Raw genomic sequence first — 18,549 nt, 5'->3', positions numbered from 1 at the left:
TGATTTTTTTGTTTGTTTCTTTGTCTTGGCACCTGCATAGCAGAAATCTTTACAGTTCAGTACAGAAATTTGCCCCTCTCTCTGCTCCTCCCTTTATTTACTTCTGCTACCCCTGAGGCCTAGCAAGCAACACCCTCAAGGTCAAGAGAGAGTAAGGTGTTACCCTTTTATGATGGATTATAGAAATAACAAACATGCCTGACAGTTTTATACAGCTGCTAGAACGGGTTTAGTTTTCAACAAATGAAGAATTTCCTCTTTTTTTCTCTTTCGTATATTAATTACATTTTACAAATTTGTTTTTCCCCTTTCTTTTCTTTCTTCCCCCTTTTCTTTCTTTCTTTTTAATTTTTTCTCTTTTTTTTCTCTTTTATTTTTTTACAGCAAAAGAATCAGTCACCAATGTGTCCACTGAAAAGTCCGGGTTAGCAGAGTTTGGCTGTCATCTGGTCCGACTGTTTGAGGATCTCAGTGTTGTACAGGTCTAGAGCATGGTTCACACGGATGATCTCGCTGTTGGTGAGTTTCAGGCGGTGCTTGAGCATACAAGAGAACAGATCCAGCTGGGGCTTCCCCGGGGCCACGGGAGGCGCCAGTCTATTGATTCGGTCCCGAATATCCAGCAGCAAGAGCATGACGGAGGAGGAAGAATAGAACTGCCCGCCTTGCGTGTACGATTGGTTGACCTGCTGCACAGCACTGCGCAGTAGGTCAGCATTAAAACGCAGGCTGTAGCCATACACCTGCACATCCGAGATCTTGATGTAGAACTGACGCTTGGTGGGATCAGAAAGGTCCACGGGCCCTTGGCCAGTCTCGTTACGCAGCAGGGAAGGCAGCCGAGTCCGGCTCCGTAGGTAGATGTGGACGGTCTCGAAAAAGGTTTTCCACCGGTTGCCCAATAGCAGGGTCCAGTTGTAGCACTGGCTGTTTTGGAGGCGGACTTTCTCCCAGCGCGGGTAGCCATACTCCCCAAAGGGCATGTTCCAGCCCTCAGAGTGACTCCCGCTGAATGGGTTGACATAGACAAAGAACATAGGGTCCAGGCTGCTGTTGCGCATCTGGCAGATTCGCATGGAGATCCCGATCACCATATGGATGAAGTCCATCCGGTTCTTGTTGCTCTTCAAGGTGAGGGACATGCGTTTGCGCCACCTGGGGTCAAAGAAGGTGTCCAAGCGGATCTCGTTGCTGATGAAGGTAGTATGCACATACAGGCGAGAGTCCATTTTCTGCAGCAGGTACTTCAGCTCTAGGTCCTGGAAGTCCAAGTCCGTTTCAAAGCTGATGAACTGCTCACTCCGCTCTGAGTCTACGTTTTGAGGCTCGCAACGACCCCGGTAAAGCTTATAGCCCTTGTTGCATGAGCCGCAGAGAGAAATGTTGGCAAGGCTGCACATGGCACAGCTGTTGTTGCCCCCGATGATGCAGGGGATGGGGCGCTGGCACAGGCTGGTGCCACCATGGCATACGCAGCTCCGTTGGCTTTCCAGAAAGGTCCCCCAGAACCCATTCTCATTGCAGTAGAGAAGGGACTGGACCCGGGTAAGCCATTCCTGTATTGTCCTGCAAGTGGAGAGAGGAAAGTATTAGCATCACGTAGCCTCACAGATTCTTCAATGTTGGCATCATATTAGGGCAACAGTGTTTTCGGGGATATATCTGAGGCAAAGTTCTCAGAACATTCATGCTCTGCTGCTGGCATCTGTGAGCTGTTCCAGTCTACTTCTAGAGTTTATTTTACATCTGCTGTTTACTCCTTCAGTGGAGAATAAAAACCCTCTAAGAAATAACAATGAGGTAGGGATTGATCATCTCAATTCTCTCTCTTCACACTACTCTAAGAGTTGAGACTAGCCCAGCCTCCTGCCAAGGGTCCCATCAGTGTGGCAGGGAGAAAGTTCAGCCATGGGAACAGAGCAGGGAACGGAGCTGACAAAGCCATGCCAGAGGCTGAAGTGCCATCAGATATTACACGTCAGCACAACTCCTAGGCTGAGGCTAGGCAGCAGCTCCTCTCTGTGTCATTGACAATCCCTCCACTAACCAAAAACAGACTTTGAAGTGGATTGGGGCAAAACCAGTAGTAGCCTCTGCTCATGGTGCAGAGAGCAATAAAAGCAGAAAAGACCATAGAAGCCAGGGTGCACAGAGATGAAGCTGCTCAGATGGCTTGTCCTTTAAAACAACTGCTGTTAATTAACCTTCCCTTACAGCCTCTCCCCTTAACAAGCAACCACACTTGCCCATTCCCAGGCCCCACCACTCCCATAATTGCTATTTCAGTGCCATCACCTCCACCTTCTGCAGCCCTGAAACAACCCCTAATGAATGACACCATAACCCACGTTCGGATTTTGTATAACCCCCTTGCCACATTGCACTTCTGCGCCCCCCCCCCCTTTCCCTACCCCTCGGGAAATCTCAGCACAGCGATTCCTTTCTCAGCAGTCTTCACCAGAACGCCTTGTTCAGCCGCCTCGCTCCCTCCCCTCCGCCTTTCCCCCCCAGCTAATGAATACTTCATTGTCTCCTCTGGGCAAAAAGTTCTTCGTAACACTGCAGTGAGAGGACTGGCTAATGACAAATTAGGATTCAGTCCCTGTAGAACGGGAGGAGTGATTATGGACAGAGGCTCTCAGAGCTGGATTAGTGAAATTCATGGCACCTGCATAGCCTGACCTCCGAATAATCATTAAGCTGTAGGCTGTATCAAAGAAGGCATTAACTGATACAGCAGCAAAGAACAGCAAGATGATTAGGGGGAGGGAGCGAGTAGAAGGATGAGAGTATAAAACAGAGGAAAGAGCTAGAAGCAAAGAAATAATCAAGGAGCAGAAGCAGAAAGGATAGAAGAAGAAAGAAGGATAATATGCAGGTAAAGGGAAAAGTGAGAAATACAGTGGACAGGAGGAACAGGGATGGAGAAAGGGGGAAAACTAAAACAACAGCAATGAGCAGGATACAGAGCACTGGCAGGAAAGAAAAGAGAAAGCACAGAGGAAGGAAGAGAAAGAAATTGAGTGAAAGGAAAAAAACTGAGAAGGACAGAGTGATGAAAAAAGAAGTGATTTAGTAGGAAAACTGTGAAGCCTTGGATTTGTGAAGGGACAATTTGCTGTTCCTCCAGTGGTACAGAGCTGCCAGGGTCTCTGTCTCCTATTCGCAGCTAACAGGAGCTCTCCTGCAAGTGGAAAAGACAGAGGGAGGCTGAGGAGCTTGGGAACAAGGCACCAGCCTCTATAAATAGCTGCTGTAGAGCGAGCTGGTGACAGCCCAGCCTGGTCCCTAGGAAGAGTGCACAGGACATCTCCTGGTTTCTAGGACAGCCCTGCTTCAGAGGGGAGGGGACAACTCAGTGTGACTGTAAAACGGGTTGCTGACAGCAAGGAGCACTTTCAAAACCAGCCTCTGGGGACTGAGTTTGCCTTTTGCTTGCAGGTGAATTTCTGCTTGCTTCTTCTGCAGTAAAATTATCTTTTAGCCCATGTGAAGCCTTGCAACTCCTGTTTGGAAAGCCAGCCCACTGGGCTTGAATTCAGCAAGGCACCCAAATTCCAGTTTTAACCCTCCCAAGAGTGCTGTGAGCCCACCTTGATTCCCCTGGGGCCTTCTTTAAAAGAAGGCTGGACTCTCTGCTACTAATCTAAGCACAAAGCTGAGGGAAGACAAGCAGGTGCAGAGTGAAGTAAAACCAAAGCAAGCCCTTGGCTATACACATACTGACTGCGTAGGTTTAGTGGGAGGCAGGGGATGCTTAAGTGAAGCACAAGGTTCCTGCATGCTGCCTTTTTCCATGATGTGGATTGGTGACAACAGTGCAAAATCAGAGGTTGCCTTGAAGGGAACAGCCACTGCAGCTCCAAGATGTGTTCCTAGCTCCCACCTACACTATAATTTCTACCACAGCAAGGGCAGGGGGAAAGCCCACTGACACCAAGAAAAGGAAGGGCCCCGAGGCAGCAGGCTGGGACTGCAGACAGAAGGTAAAGGTCCAGCTCAAGGACGTGCCCTCTCTGCATCCCAGCCCCTCTCCGTAAGGTAAGGATGATGTTTCCCTGATTCCCCCAGCTTTTTCCAAGGTTACATTTGTTGCCCTGTGTGGGACTGGGCTTCTGGGTGAGGTGGACATGATTGTACTAGGCCGCAAGGTGGTTTCTGAGATGGGTTTGATTAGGTATTCAGCAATGTCAGTGGTGTGCCTGTGTGCACATACTGCCACTACTTTACTGTGGCTGTAAATAGCCATGTACAGCTGCATATACAAATGACAGTCAAACACACACTGAACAACTGCCGTATACAGATCTCAATTCCAGCTGTGTGCAAGTGAATGTGACTCTCCCGATTTCCATATGCACTTGCTGATGCACAGAAGGATTCCCAATATATTTGTGTAGTGCTGGCTTCATGCTGTGCTCTCTGAAACAAGTTTTACATGTTGGTGATGCCGCTGAGTTCGTGGGACAAGGACTGCCAGGGTCTGGAACCTTGTTACCCATGGCAAAACTTGATCTACGTGAATACTTATTTGTATAGGTGCAGCTATCCCAGGAGGGTGGCTGCAACTGCAGTCCCTGCCCTGTATGGGCTCTGAATTCAGTAGTGGTTGTGCAGACCCGATCTTTCCTCATCTGTCCGCATTGCAGCTGCATCTGGCCCTGCAATATATGATGCTAATAAATCACTACAATACGGAAGTATTAAGGACCACCATGAAAAGAAGACAAACAGAAATAAATCAGCACAGAAGGAGTTACTTGGATAGGCTGTACAGCAGGAGACTCCAAAAAATTAGAGTCAGATCACCATATCCTAGTCCAGCTGGTGTGCTCTGTCTTAGAAATAAAACAATCTTGCTATCCTTCCCTCCTTGTCTTATCCTAACAGTTGGCAGAGCAAAACAAGAAAGAAGTCGCAGCTAAGATCTTGCAATTGAAACTAGTAATTTTCCTGTTCCCCAGATCAACTTTGTGGAGGAAGGATGGGAGGAGATCAAGATAAAGAGGGGTTTTTCATGTATGTGTGTGAGCGTGTGTGTCTGGTAGCATTCAACAAAGGCACAAGTAGGACAAAAATGAAAAAAAGAAGGCTACCTACCATCTGCTGATGGCAGCAATAAAGGACGTAATTAAATGAAAATGCAGAATCGAGGGCAGAGCTGGGTATTGGCTACAAACATGACAATGGGAAGTGTGATTAAGTGAGAGAGAGGAAGAGTGGTATAAATTACCCATTTTATCTTGCAACTGGGACAGGATAAGAATATATGCAGGACCAGTTACTGCGCTTCAGCTGACAGGAGGTAACTTCTTAAAACACACACCCTCGATGGCTCAGAGTTATGTGAATATAACCAAGAGAAGTCAGGGCAGAAGGAAGCTAGAACGAGCCACTGTTTAAAAGCTGTAAGTTAGTAGCAAAGTCATTGATTTTAATTTTCATTATTTTCTTTTCRTTAAGGAGACATTATTTTCTCTTCTTTCCCCCTCCCGACTTCCCGTGGAAGTCAGACCCTATTGCAGAACTTCTAATGTGATTCTTAAAGGACAAATATCATTACAAAGGTTATTTTCCCTAATGTTTGCTACCCCTGCCATTTCAAAGTATAAGGTAGTAGAGCAGGTGTAATAAAAGAAGGAAAACTATGCCTTCAAAGGTCTCTGTCAAGCAGTTTGGCATTCAACTTTAAAATTTGGTAATCCAAACTACAGTGAAAAAAATGATGTTCAGTCAGGGCTATGAGTGAGAGCTAAGTTGCATTAGTTTCTTGTTGCTCGCAGGACACATATGATCCCTTGGCAATGCCAGGAACTTGGAGCCCAGTATTAATGCAGAGCTGTTTCCCCATTTCGAAAGGCATCTGTTGTGACAAAAATGTTTCGCAGGACAGTGCTGAGATTCCAGCACTGAACCAGAAGAGGAGGTTAAGCCATACAGAAGGGTGTTTTGGATTTATGAATAATTTTCCTTCCTTCTGAATTGTGATCCCTCAGGGCTAATCAGATCTGGGGAGAGGAAGAGGCTGATGGGTGTCCCCCAAAAACAAAGATGTATTTTTGCTATAGATGGTACCTGAGCTGATTTAAAAAGAGGGAGGGGGAAAAAAAAAGCCAACTAGCAGAACAGATACTTTTTTTTWAAAAGTTCAAGAAAAGACGTAGGGATTTCACAACTTTTCCTTTGCAAGCTCACCTCTTACTTTTTAACCAACACTAGCTGCTGTGGAGGCACCTTTGGGCTTTCTGTGTGGAGCAGTGAAGTACGCACTGCAATTTTCATTCCCCGAAGCTGTGAGATATGTTCTCTAACTAATGACAATAAGGTTGGAGCCCAGAAAGATTCCCCTCCCCCTCCCCTCCTTTGGGTGTTATTTATATTTTATATCCAGAGCTTGAAAATATGACTATAGGTGCTCATTCAACAGCGAAGTTTTAACAACTAAGGAGTGGTTTCTTTTTAAACCAACAAACTTGCCTGCAAAGAGGTGCTTTTAAGCAAAAGCAGTGCAGAGCAAATCTATTTTAAATAATAGATCTATATATATATTTCTTTCTTGACTCTTGCAAAAGGTCATGCAGAATCATCCTAATTACCAAAATCCTTATTCTTTCTTTCCTTTAGAAACACCACCTCTTTCTTTCCCTGAGGGCAATCAACAGCAGTCCTATTTCTCTCTTTTTTACATTGCTTTTGAATATATAATGTAGGCTTACTATTATGTGTATTAAAGAGAGAGAGGCTTGCTCTTAATAGAACCTTTCCATCCTTTCAAAGCCACTGGCATGCCTGATAAGCGTCTGTCGTTTTGTACAGTAACAATTAGAAAATTAGAGTATTTCCAAGCCCTGTGAAAAGAACGATGAAATGCATACCTTTTCTGCTACGTATCTGTCTACTGAGCCCCTCCCCTGACTAGCTACAAATGCAGAATGACAAATAAGAGAAGAAATGATAATATGCCTGGTGGTGTTGACTTAAACAAATCAAGCACATCAGTCAGTTAAAACAGCTGCCATCATCCATTTCGTCCTCCTTCCCCCAGATTTTATAGTATTAGTTGGAGACTCCTTTTCTGCCTGGTTGACTTTTTTAAATAGAAGAGAAACGCTAAAGACATATTTATCTGAAAGCTTTGCAGCAACATGGTTGGCTGGATATCTGTTAGCTGCTGCTTCACTTTGTTGTTGTTGTGGCACAACTCAAAATAATGTCTGGACCTGCTTGTGGCTCCTCCACCAGTTGGCTTGTTTTTAGCAGCTTGGCCAATTGGCAGGAATGGGCCAATTTTAGGAAGTTCTCCGAAGACTTTCTTTCATAATCTCTTAAACTTAATATATATTTCTCCTCATCCCTAGTAACTCCATCAAATCTTTGTCCAGCAACATGAAAATACTTGGTAATTAAAGAGATTTTAAGCCCTGGAAGAGTTTCCTGAGCTGCACAGTAGCTAAATGGAAGCTCAGCCTACTTAGTGTCCAGTGGACAGGATGATAACAGGAGACACCAGTCGGTCAGTTAATTCTCTCTTGAGTCTGAATATTGAGCTAATAAAGGGGGTGAAAAAGCAGTTCCTCTACAAATGTTAACCTGGCCAGACTTTTCCCAGCAAAGCATGGAAGAGGAGGTACTTGGACTCGTTTTTTTCCAAGATTTTGAGCGTCACTTGGTTTCAGACAATGCAGAAAGAAACATCAAAAAATGTTCATTAAAATCCACAGATGCAGGTCTCCAAAAACGATTGGAAACAGACCTAAAACCAGCTGCAGGACAGGGCTGTGAGGAGTCAGCAGGAGGTGACTTGGATATCAATAGTTACTTTAGCTGTTATGGAAAACCTGCTCTCTCCATCTGTAATAACATTGCTAGGATTGGTCAGTGCAGGTTTGCAGGTTCACGCTGCATTTTGTAGAAGAGAGAAGGTCTTGTCCAAGTGAAACCAAGGCTACTTCTTGAAGCACAACCCAGAAATGAGTTGAAGTATCTTGTGTTTTATATTTCCACTTTAACTGTAAATAGATGCTTAAAGCTTGACTATTATATGTGATGCAAGACCTTCCAAAAAGGAGCTTAGTCAGCTTGGTTGTCTGACTTCAGCCCTGTAACGTCCTTGCAGGGCGCTATGGGATATGTGGGTGCCCTTCGCCTGGGTAGGTATGACCGAGCAGGAGAGATGTGGCTGTGCTTGAGTCCATGATAAAGGCTACCTAAATCTCCAGCATTCTCAACCCTCTCCCAGACTTTACCATTTGTCCCCAAACCTCCATGTTAGCACGTCCTAAAGCCAAACACTTTGGCTGTGAGGAGGGTTTACGTTCAAGCCCAGGCTGTGCCCCATCAGTCACCCATCATACCACACTATCCCCAATGATGGATGAAGGTACCTTTCTCTAGGCAGCTGGTGGTTAGGGTTGTGCCGACACCGGACACTGAGGCCAAAGAGTTTGCGGGCAGTGCGCTGGATCTTCTGGCGCTGGGCTTCCAGGGAGCTCTGCAGGAGCTTGTAGCGGTTCTGAAGATCCCAGTCATTTCCCCAGTGCTGGTGGATGCTCCCAATGGTCAGGAAGTGGTTGCTAGGTAGCCTTTTCATGAAGGATTTAAACTCATCTGGAACACACAAGCATGTGGAGGAAGAGAGTGATCCGAACTATAATGAAGTTGCAAAGCTTTTCATTAGCAGAATGGAGGAATAGCAATGAGGTACAAGGCCATCAGTGCCCTGTTAAAGGAAGCTGATGTCCATTAACTTACTGGTCTGTCATTCTCCCCCGGAAAGCCCCCTAATTCCATGTCTGTTACTGCTCCCATATGGGAAATGAAACCTGAAGAATATTAGGGTGAAACAATATGGTTAATGTGTACAGGGTGGAGACAAAAAGAGAACAAATTCCTTGGAGCTTGGGATTACAGTTCAGGGGTTATGAATAAAAAGAGAGGGAATTGTAATTATTGTCTGTTAAAGAGTTCTTATTTAAATTGTTTTTCAGCTGCTACTAAAATGCCATTTGTTGTTGAAGTCAAATGATTGTGGCTGTGTCATTAAAAAGAAAATAAAAAAGAGCAAAAAGCTTAAGAAAATCCCCAAAGGAAGGTTTTGGATTGTGTTAAAATGTCCTGCTTTCTCATTTTTTAAAAAGAACATTCTGATTCTTCATTTGAAGTTAAATGAGTTGCTTTATGTAACAATGAACATAAAATAAAATGGCTTTCAGGTCTAAAATCAGAATAAAATGTATCAATTTTAGCAAAAGGAAAAAATCTAATTGATCCATAAATGTGGTGTTAAATGTTGTTTTGTGATCACTTGATTTCCATTTGATTTTGTTTGTGAATGAAAAAGCACTATGTAGGGTTTTTCTTTGTGTGTGTGTGTGTGTGACAGAATAGAAAATCTGGTACCATTTCTGTTTATGACCATCCCTTTTGTCCTAACCAAGATTAGTTTGCTTAGACTCTGATTACCAGGCTGGGACATCTTCATAAGGAAAAGGCAGGTGGTTCCACCTTTCTCAGTAGAAAATAACCCAATTTTTGATACCAGAAAACTATGTTTGATACACTGGGACCTTGAGAAATTTGAGGAGTGGGCCAACAGAAACCTCAAAGTGCAAAAAAAGGGAAGATCAAAGCTTGCACCAGGGAAGAAAAATCCCATGCATCAGTACATGTTTGGAAACAACTGGCTGAAGAGCAGCCCTGCTGAAAAGGTCCTGGGGGTTACTGTGGGCAACACTGCATTCTCATTGCAAATAAGCCAAATTGCATACTGGGCTAAATTAGGAGGAGGTAGTCCAGCAGTTTGAGGGAAGTTAGTATCCCCCTTTTCTTGGCACTATGGAGGCTGCACCTAGATTGCTCTGTTCAGTTTTAGGCCCCCACCAAATAAAATGTGGGTGTTGAGAACCTGGGGAAGACACAGCTGAGGGCCACCAGGCTGGTCACCGGCCCAGAGCACATGTCCTACAAGGGCAGGTGGAAGGAGCTGGGCTTGTTTAATCTGGTGAAGGGGAGGGCAAGGGGCAATCYAATTAGAGCCCACAATTGCTAGAAAGGTAGTTACAAGTATGAAAGAGAAAAGCTGCTCTTATTCGAGATATAACAAGGGGAAATAGACACAAATTGCAGCTTGAGAAGTGGAAGTTCTGTATTGAAAATCTGCTTTACTTAGGGGTAATGCAGCACTGGAACAGAGAGCTGCAGAGAGGTCAAGGAATTTCTCATTTTAGACTGCTGGACAAAATGAGGGCTGACCTGATCTAGTGTTGGTGATAGTCCTGCTTCAACTAGGAGCTTGGACTCCAGTACCCCCCATTAAAAAACACAAATTGCACAAGGAGAAATGCAGCCATTCTTTTTCTTTATCTGTGTTATTTTTCTTCCCTCTCTCATTTTCTTTTTATTTTTTCTGCATCCCATTTTCAGAAGCAAAAGAGGACTTTAAAAGGTGGATATCTTCTAAAAAGAAAATAAAAGATCTATAGTATAGAAAAGTTGGAGGAAACTAAAAGAGATAATTTGGAACCTATGGTACAAAGTTCATATACCTGAATTCATATGGTTATATATATTTGCATGAAATGTTTCCTGTTGTTCAACGATCTACAGTTCATACTTATGTACGCATTAGTAAGATCATTATATGGATGGGTAAATGGAGGTTCATGTCTTACTCATCACCACAGTGCAACTGAGCACCTAATAAAAATAATTATCATTATTGCACTTATCAAGATCCATGGGACATCTGCTTGTCTCATATCTTCCCCAAAGATAACGGGGACTTTTTTTTCAATCATCTCTCAGGTTTTCACTTTATTTATAATATTGCTTTCAGTGCCCTTCTCCTCCCCCAAAATGATTCTCTCCCGTTCAGTGGTCCTCTGAAACTATCATCATGTATAATTGCTTCTGTTGACCATGCTGATTACTTCTGGTACCTTTCAGCAGTAAAAGCTTTGCATTTGCTTCCCGCCCCTTATAAATCAATTTCCTCAAAAGCCTGTTTGTGCAAAAGACCAAGCTCTTTTCCTTCCGATGATGAATGTGCTACATTTTTCATAGAGACGGGTAAGGGAGAAATTTCAGTGCAGTGTGCACATTTTGATACTGCAGTGCAACGTTGGGGGGAAAACAAATGAGCAAAGAAATCTGGCAAAATAACAGCTGAATGGGGTTGTTTTAAAAAAGGGCAAAACATAAGAAAAAAGACTTTCCCAAATGAGCAGTTTCTTCGTTATTTATTTATATTTTACCAATCTCTGAAGGCCTCAACCAAGATTGCAGTTGCACTGTGCTAAGCCTTGTACCTTTCTAGGAATAGCTCATCCTTGACCCAGACAGCTTCCAGTTAACTAATAGATCTGTTAGCATTTGTTGTTATTTTATCTATCTGCACAGCAAATGCTGATGATGGCTAGGACTACATCTCCCAGGATGCTCTGTGATGCCTCTTTTTGCTGAGTCACTAGGTCCCTCATGGGAGAGAGTCCCATGGCAATGACTCAGCACGGTGGGCTGAGGAGCCCAGCCCCTGGAGAAGAGTGGTGGCACCATGGTGAAACAGCCAAGTCAAATATCTCTGTTTTGGAGATGAAACTTTCATTTTTCCAGTGCTTGTCTTCAGTTAAAAAAAAAAAAAATCACATTTCCATCAGAAAATATTAGTACTGAAAAAAACCCTCCCACACACATGACTTTTAATCAAAAGGTCATTTTAAAATCCAGAGTCACGTTTCTGATACAGATTTTTTTGGCCAGCTGTAGTAAAATGCCAAGACAGAATAGGGCAGTGTTATTGTTCTCAATTTACACAGAAGCAATGAAGCACAGAAGGACTAAGAGAGAGCTCCTGAGCTGATCTAAAACAGCACCAGTTCACTGCAGCCTGCTTGACTTTGAAGATGCTATCCCAAATCACACCAACTTTTGATTTGCCCCTGCATGTTTTTCTCAAGTTAACATAGGAATTCAACACAGATCAGAAGCAGAATATAGATCTTTTAGGCTATTAGTGACTTCCTGCACAAAGGGTATTTCACAGCGCTTGTGCCTTTCGCCTCATTTTATTGGAAAGGCTTTCAGATGTCATTAGAGGTTTATTTTTTGTTGCTCATTATGAAGAAAATCATTCAGTCATCTTGAATACTTATTAAAACAAAGAAGCAAAATACTAATACTATAGTCATCTTTCCTAGCAACTTTCGTCTCAAAGGATAGGTTCATGCATCATGTAACAAAGTGATGAATGAGATGCAACAGCTTTCAACATAAAGATAATCACTCCATCTATTCCTGAAAAGCCTCCAGCCCTGGGTGGAATATGGCCACAGCACAGCAGAGAATTGCACTGCAATGTGTCATTTTAAAATGGCATATGAAAAACTCCCTCCACTGTTGAAATCTCAAGGGAAGTGAGACTGGATATAACTATCATCTACCACTGTTTTTGCCTAGGTCAAATGCAACAAGTGCCCAGTATAACAGTAAAATAATCACTGTGGGACTGGAATTCTTTTTCCACCACAGGGTTCTCACCTTCTAAGTGTCTGGTTTAGAGCTCCTGGAAATGTAAAGGGGTTTGGTGAGTGGTGGCCAACATGTGGCTCTTGAGCAGCTTGTGTGAGATTCCCCTGCCAAAGCTAATTACTAGTAAAGCATAACTAGTGTCAGAGCTGGGCTGACAGGCACTGCCAGTGATCCTAATCTGTGCAGTACTGTGCTAGCAGAGGCTTCCAAAATCCACATTTCTGGTGTGCGTTGGAGTACCCATCCCAGACCTCTGTGACCCTGTGGAAACACCCAACAAATCCATTGACCTCTTCAGCTAGTTAGCTACTGCTAGAAGTCCCCAAGGCCCATGATTCTCCATAATATGTGTTTTGTAGCCCTTGTCAAGATTGTCACCTGCCTTGTGCCATTAACTACTACTCTGACTTGGCTCACCAAGCACCAGGCTGACAGTGTGATCTAGACATAAAAATCTGCACAATGGCAGAAACACCAGCAGGGTCCGCATATTGAAGTACGGAGCAGTCCTCAACAGSCCTTTGAGGGAACGTCACAGGCCACCTCATTTCAACCATTAAAGAGCTTAGGGTGATCTTCAACATAAGGAAAGAAAATTCTGCTGGGAAGACTTCCAAAGAAGCAGTTTCTTCAAGGTCTTGAATAGAGCTAACTGTTCCTTTCCTCGTAGTCTTCTTTCCTAACATGGAGACCTGGACAATTTTGACAACAATAATTAAAGAAAACGTGTTGGAAAGGAGCTGGCTAACACTAAGAGGTCAGAGTCAGGGCATGGACAAGTTTTTGATTAAGTTCTGTTTAGTGCCCCTGTGGCTTCTGGGTAGGTAGATGACTTTAGACCTCTTGCTAAAGGAAAAGATGCAATTGTATCTCAAACCCTTGAAAGTGTGTGTTGCATGAGCATTACAACGCACCTACTATGGGCATTACTGGCATCAAAGTGGAACAAACGCCACTAAAACACCCAGTGTTACACTGGGAGAAGTCAGAGGCAGAAGAGAAATGTTCGTACCAACAGACATCAGCACTGTAGAAAAGAGAAGTCACTTCCCCTTCTCATCTCTGTCTCAAATGAGGTGTCATCTGGCCTGTGCTCTCTCTCTGTGAATTGCCTTTCACCAAAGCAGAATAAATCATTCATGCAAATCTGAAAAGCAATTTCTGCATCATTCATATTGTGGAAGTTTCCCTGTAGGACTATTAAAGAGACATTCTGAGCTGGTTTGGTATGAAAAATCAGATTTTTAATCAAACAAATTTTTCCATGTAAGGTATCTCCTTACACATAGAATTACGTGTGTGTGTGTGTGTGTGTGGGTGTGTGTGTTTGTATGTACATGTATGCAGAAAAAACAACTATCCTAGATCACATTCTTGGCTCAATATACTCCAATTTTTATGAATACCATAAGATTATATTGGGGGTAAAAAAAGCGTTCTTAATGGGTATAAACAGTCATGTTTTGTTTGAAAGAAATCAGTAGGGAAATTTGCTTTGCTTGGTTACCTGAATTCTCCAGATCCTTATAGGCTTCTGTCCAGGACTTGGCCATGTTTGCTAGCGTGTACTCCATGATCTGGATGTCGGTGATGGGACAGTTGCACTGCGGGAATTCCTCAGCACACTGACAGCCGCACTGGCTGTTCCGACAGATGTATTCCCCCTCTCCATTGCACATGATGTAACTCAAGGCAGACTGGACAAACTTCTCTTGTAAATACTGAGGAAAGATGAGCTGGAGACCTGGCATAGAAACAAGAGGCAAGGATGTTAAAAAGGGAAAAAAAGGCATTTCCGGTGGCTGTTCTGTTTTTTCAGAACCTGTTTCATTAAGAGCTTGGGAAAGTGGTGAGAATTGAAGCCGCTGGGAGATTTCTCCTGGAACGGTCATGAGTAAGGAAGCTAGGATACAAATTGTAAGCTTCCAATACAGAAAAATGGATTAGCTGAGATCAGAGCCTGTCTGCTATATGAGAGAAGGGTGATAAGTAACTTCCGTCTCCCTGGCTCCCAGCGTCCCCACTTTATCCCAGTCCTGGATCCCACTGCAGTGTAAAGCATATGGGTGCAAAGTCTCCATTATTCCCAGGTGGGATTTTTTATACTTTGCAAGCAAGTGCTAGGTCAGTGATGAGCATTGTGCTGTTCAGACCTGTTTTGAGAGAGACTAAACAGTTTTGGTACTACAGAAACAAAGAAACTATCCCCTGAAAGAGAAAACAAGATGAAAGAAAGACAGGAGAAAGACAAATAATATGGGGAAGTATTTATAAAAGTGTCTTGCAGAGTTAAGTGCCCAATTCCCACGGAATAAATACAGGAGTTGGGTACCTGAGTCTTTTTAGCTCATTCCCTGCTAGGAAGGCTATTTGCCAAGTGCTATAAAAGTGCAAATGGATTCAGTGCCAATGATTTCAGTGGTGCTCTAAAGATTTACATTAGCCAAGAGGTCTATCCCGATCTCTCTCCATAGTGAGTGTTTGTGTATCCATCTGTCCGTATAGGCATTAGCGTAGGTGTATGCGTGCTCAGGTACCGGAGAATATGATAAYAGTTTAGGTGTTTGCCCTGTATGTAGCACACATATTTTGCAGTACTGTCCTCCTCCAGCCCCCATCTCTGGGATCCCTACAGATGGCCTAGGGCCCTTTAGGATCCACAGCTGTTTCCTTGCACCTGATAAGTTCTGCTTGTCAGACTCCGTCAGCATCTGAAGTGCACAAGGCAGAGAGAAGAAAAACTATGAGTGAACCTTTCACAAGAAGCCTGGCCCATTCGCCTTCCTCATAAAAGGCCCAGGGATTTCAGAGTGGCAGATAAAGGAGTTTATGGCTTGAACAGCAGTGCTGAACTCCGGTGTAATGAAGGCATGCGGGTCAATTACCCATCTGTTTGTGTTGCTATTGCGCTGAATTACTGTATCCGTTGCTGACAGCTCATTGGAGTGGAATGAAAATAAGACAATAATTCAGAGGATGAGCCTGTGCAGAAAGGGCAGGAAGGGCTGTGACTCCATTCAGGAGTTCAGGCCCGTCTCTGTGGTGGGTCATGTTCACCTCAGGCAAGAGAAAAGCTGTGGGCAATGCCCCAGAGACCCCCATTACCCTTTTGCTTTTGGTTCCAGAGAGACACTCCAACCTTGCTGAGGTCCTTGGGAGGTCAAGTATGGGGGGATCATCAGTGCGGTGAAGGCACTGGGGACATCCACTTCTCCCCCCCTCCTGCTGGTGCACAGGGCATGGTTTATGTGAACACCATGCCCAGCGGCAGCAAGCTGCCCTGTTGCCTGACCTAATTCTCGCAGAGCAGTGGCAGCTGCCAGGCAGAATAAACACAGTGCAATGTTCAGCTGGAGAAGATGTTTGCGACACATACACAAGGCAGGATTTCAGGCCTGGTATTTGGAGGAAGTGTAGCTCCTGCTGCCTTTTCTGCGGTGGTGTTGGGGGGAAGGGAGGGAACATGCAAGGAGCCAACCTCAGTTTAGAGCATCCCTGCACACACCTCAGGGCTAGTCTGGGATCAGGGAGCAGTAGCATTTTGAGGCTCCTCTGGTCTTTCCTGAGATGTCTCTCAATAAGAACCACACCATTCCTCCTTTCGACTTCAGGAAGGACCAAAGTTCTCAGTCTCTGGTAAGCATTTGTCTGAAGCTAGCATCACAGAGGGATGTTCCCTTTTCAAACCTTCACACCGAGATTAGGGATGGTCCCCACCTGCCAGGCTCCAAAACTTTTCTTCACTTTTCTTCAGCATGGAAAGAAAATGCCAAGCTGTTGGAGAATGGTGACCTACAGAAGGAGCTTGGAGACCTTGAAGGCTGGTATGCTCACTGAGATTGCAAGCTCGCAGGAAGGGGGCCTGAACTCCTTGATGTGCATTGACCCTATTTATTCATGGTCCAGGTCCCATGAATAAATCTTTCCACTGTCTGCTTCCTGGAGGAGCAGCCTGCCCTGGCCCCAGCTCTTGACTGCGAGGCCCAAATGCTCAGAAGCTCTTAGCTCACCATAATTTCTCTTTGATTTTTAACTTGGATAACAGCACCAACATGTTGTCTGGTCCCAGCTTTTTTTTTCTTTTTTCTGGAGGGGAGAGGGTTAAAAGAAGCAATTAAACTTGTAGGAACGCGCTTGCTGTTGAAAGCTGAGGTACTCTGATGCCCTGGTCACACCCAGGCTTCTATACACCTGCACACTCGCATGGGGTGTGTAGGTTTATGCTCATGCTTATAGGCTCCAGGACAACCGTGCGCTCTATGATGCCTCCGTGCATGTTCACATACGCTGTGTGTCCCAGTACATGCAGAAACCTAAATATCCCGTAATCTCCAAAATAAAACCTGGTCCCATGTGACACTGCAGGGTGCCTCGTGCAGATTGCTTTTTCTCCATAAAGCTCATGGTTTCTAAAATATCTTTCCAAGAAAACCCTCTCTTGTAGAAATCATTTCATGTTCACATGGCAGCATAAAAGACTCTTTGTTTAAGTGATAATCAGGCCGGCTGTATATTTAGCCCCAATTCAGCAAAACACTTACATAAATACTTAACTTTAAACAGATAAGCAGTTCTACTGAAATCCATGCAGCTAATTGGAGCATTTAACGAGAAGCACATATTCAAATACGGCTTAGGCCAGGAACACAAGTGACACACACAAATCCAGCTATTCATCAGAACACAAGTATATATGCACCAAACACAGAACCATGACTTCAAAATGGCAAGCGTGCTGCAGGAATTGAAGGTTATTCAGAGACCTTCCAGCCAGGAATTTCATTGCAGAAGAAATCAGTGTTAGGGTTACTGAAATACAGCCACGCTAACTTTCACATTCGTACTTTGACATATACATTATTACCCAGACATACCCAGACACAGGCACAATCATATCATTGGTTTTATATTGAGCATCCTCGTGACCAGATCCTAGCAAGGTATTAAAACTGTCAGGACAGTAGCATCACACCCAGATACTCTCCTCCATCATTCATATGTATTTCTGTATCATGCTCAGTGACTAAATATTGCTGAAAGTGAGTTGATTTCAGCTATCAGTAAAACATATGTGTGAATAACCATTTGCCAAATAAGCTTTATAAACATGAGGATGTAGGAAAGCCATAGTTGAGACTGCTGCTCTGAGGGCCTCAGTTGCTGTTTATAAAGCAGAAAAGCCAGAGTCCCAAGGACACTCACAGCATTCCAGCCCCGTGGAGCACCTTGTGGCTGGCCATCCTCGCAAGCAAGCCAGGGAAGCCCTGCTGCCCACCTCATCCTCAGACCTCATGGTGCTGTTTCATGCTCTAAGAATTTTCTTCAAGTATTGTGAACATAAATGTTTCTTTTTAATTCTTCAGTGTTGTCTACTGATAAAGCAATCTCATCTGAGTAGTCAAGCAAGGAGGCAACCTGGTCTTAAAGACTAGGTCTTTAACTGGTCTTACTGGACCATTTTTGTAAGGGGGAACACCTCAGTCCAACCCAGGGTACACAAGGTATCCGTTCCTCCTCCACTGGCTGGCTCAGGAGCTGCTAACACATGTGGAAGGCATGTCTTCTGGTGACCAGCATTAGGCAGAATATGTTAGTTTTGAAGGTACCTGGCCGATCAGAAGGAGGAATTCTGCTACTCTGAAGTGCAAAGTTCCTCTTTAAAAATTAAGAAGAGAACAGATTCGGTGTAGGTTTGGCTTAGATAACTACAGAGAAAATATGAAGGGTTTGACTAGGGAATGTGTCCTTAATCCACCTAGAAAAACTATTAGAGAGAAATGTTTGGCTTTGGACTGTATATAAAAGGCTTCCTGCATTAAAAGGGCTAAATTTCCCCAGCTCTAAATTAGAGCTATTTGAAACATTTTCCGTAGAAGAGTTCTCTGTTGAAAATGCAGTTTCACTGAAGCATTCTGTGAGAACATGTTGACTCCAAAAGCGCTTTTGACAGGGAAAGGTCTAAATGCATTTTTCATATTTCCTCATTTTGTTTCACTAAAATGTTTTGCTTTGTCATTCTRCCCA

At 44.0% G+C, this 18,549-nt stretch overlaps 1 protein-coding gene across 1 annotated transcript in view; it reads right to left on the bottom strand.

Annotated features, from left to right (window-relative positions):
- Positions 1-342: 342 nt before the first annotated feature.
- Positions 343-18,549, bottom strand: part of BRINP1 (BMP/retinoic acid inducible neural specific 1) — an 89,904-nt gene continuing 71,697 nt past the window's right edge. The window contains exons 6-8 of the mRNA XM_026059769.1: positions 14,033-14,269; positions 8,385-8,607; positions 343-1,566 (exon numbers count right to left, since the gene is read on the bottom strand). Coding sequence (XP_025915554.1) covers positions 426-1,566; positions 8,385-8,607; positions 14,033-14,269 — 1,601 coding nt within the window. The 3' untranslated portion in view covers positions 343-425. The remainder of the gene's footprint in view (positions 1,567-8,384; positions 8,608-14,032; positions 14,270-18,549) is intronic.

This window comes from Apteryx rowi, unplaced genomic scaffold, assembly GCF_003343035.1.
Source record: "Apteryx rowi isolate R43461 unplaced genomic scaffold, aptRow1 scaffold_16, whole genome shotgun sequence".
Classification (NCBI taxonomy): domain Eukaryota; kingdom Metazoa; phylum Chordata; class Aves; order Apterygiformes; family Apterygidae; genus Apteryx; species Apteryx rowi.
Note: the sequence above shows the minus strand (reverse complement) of the source record. Positions and strands in the feature narration are given on the sequence as shown.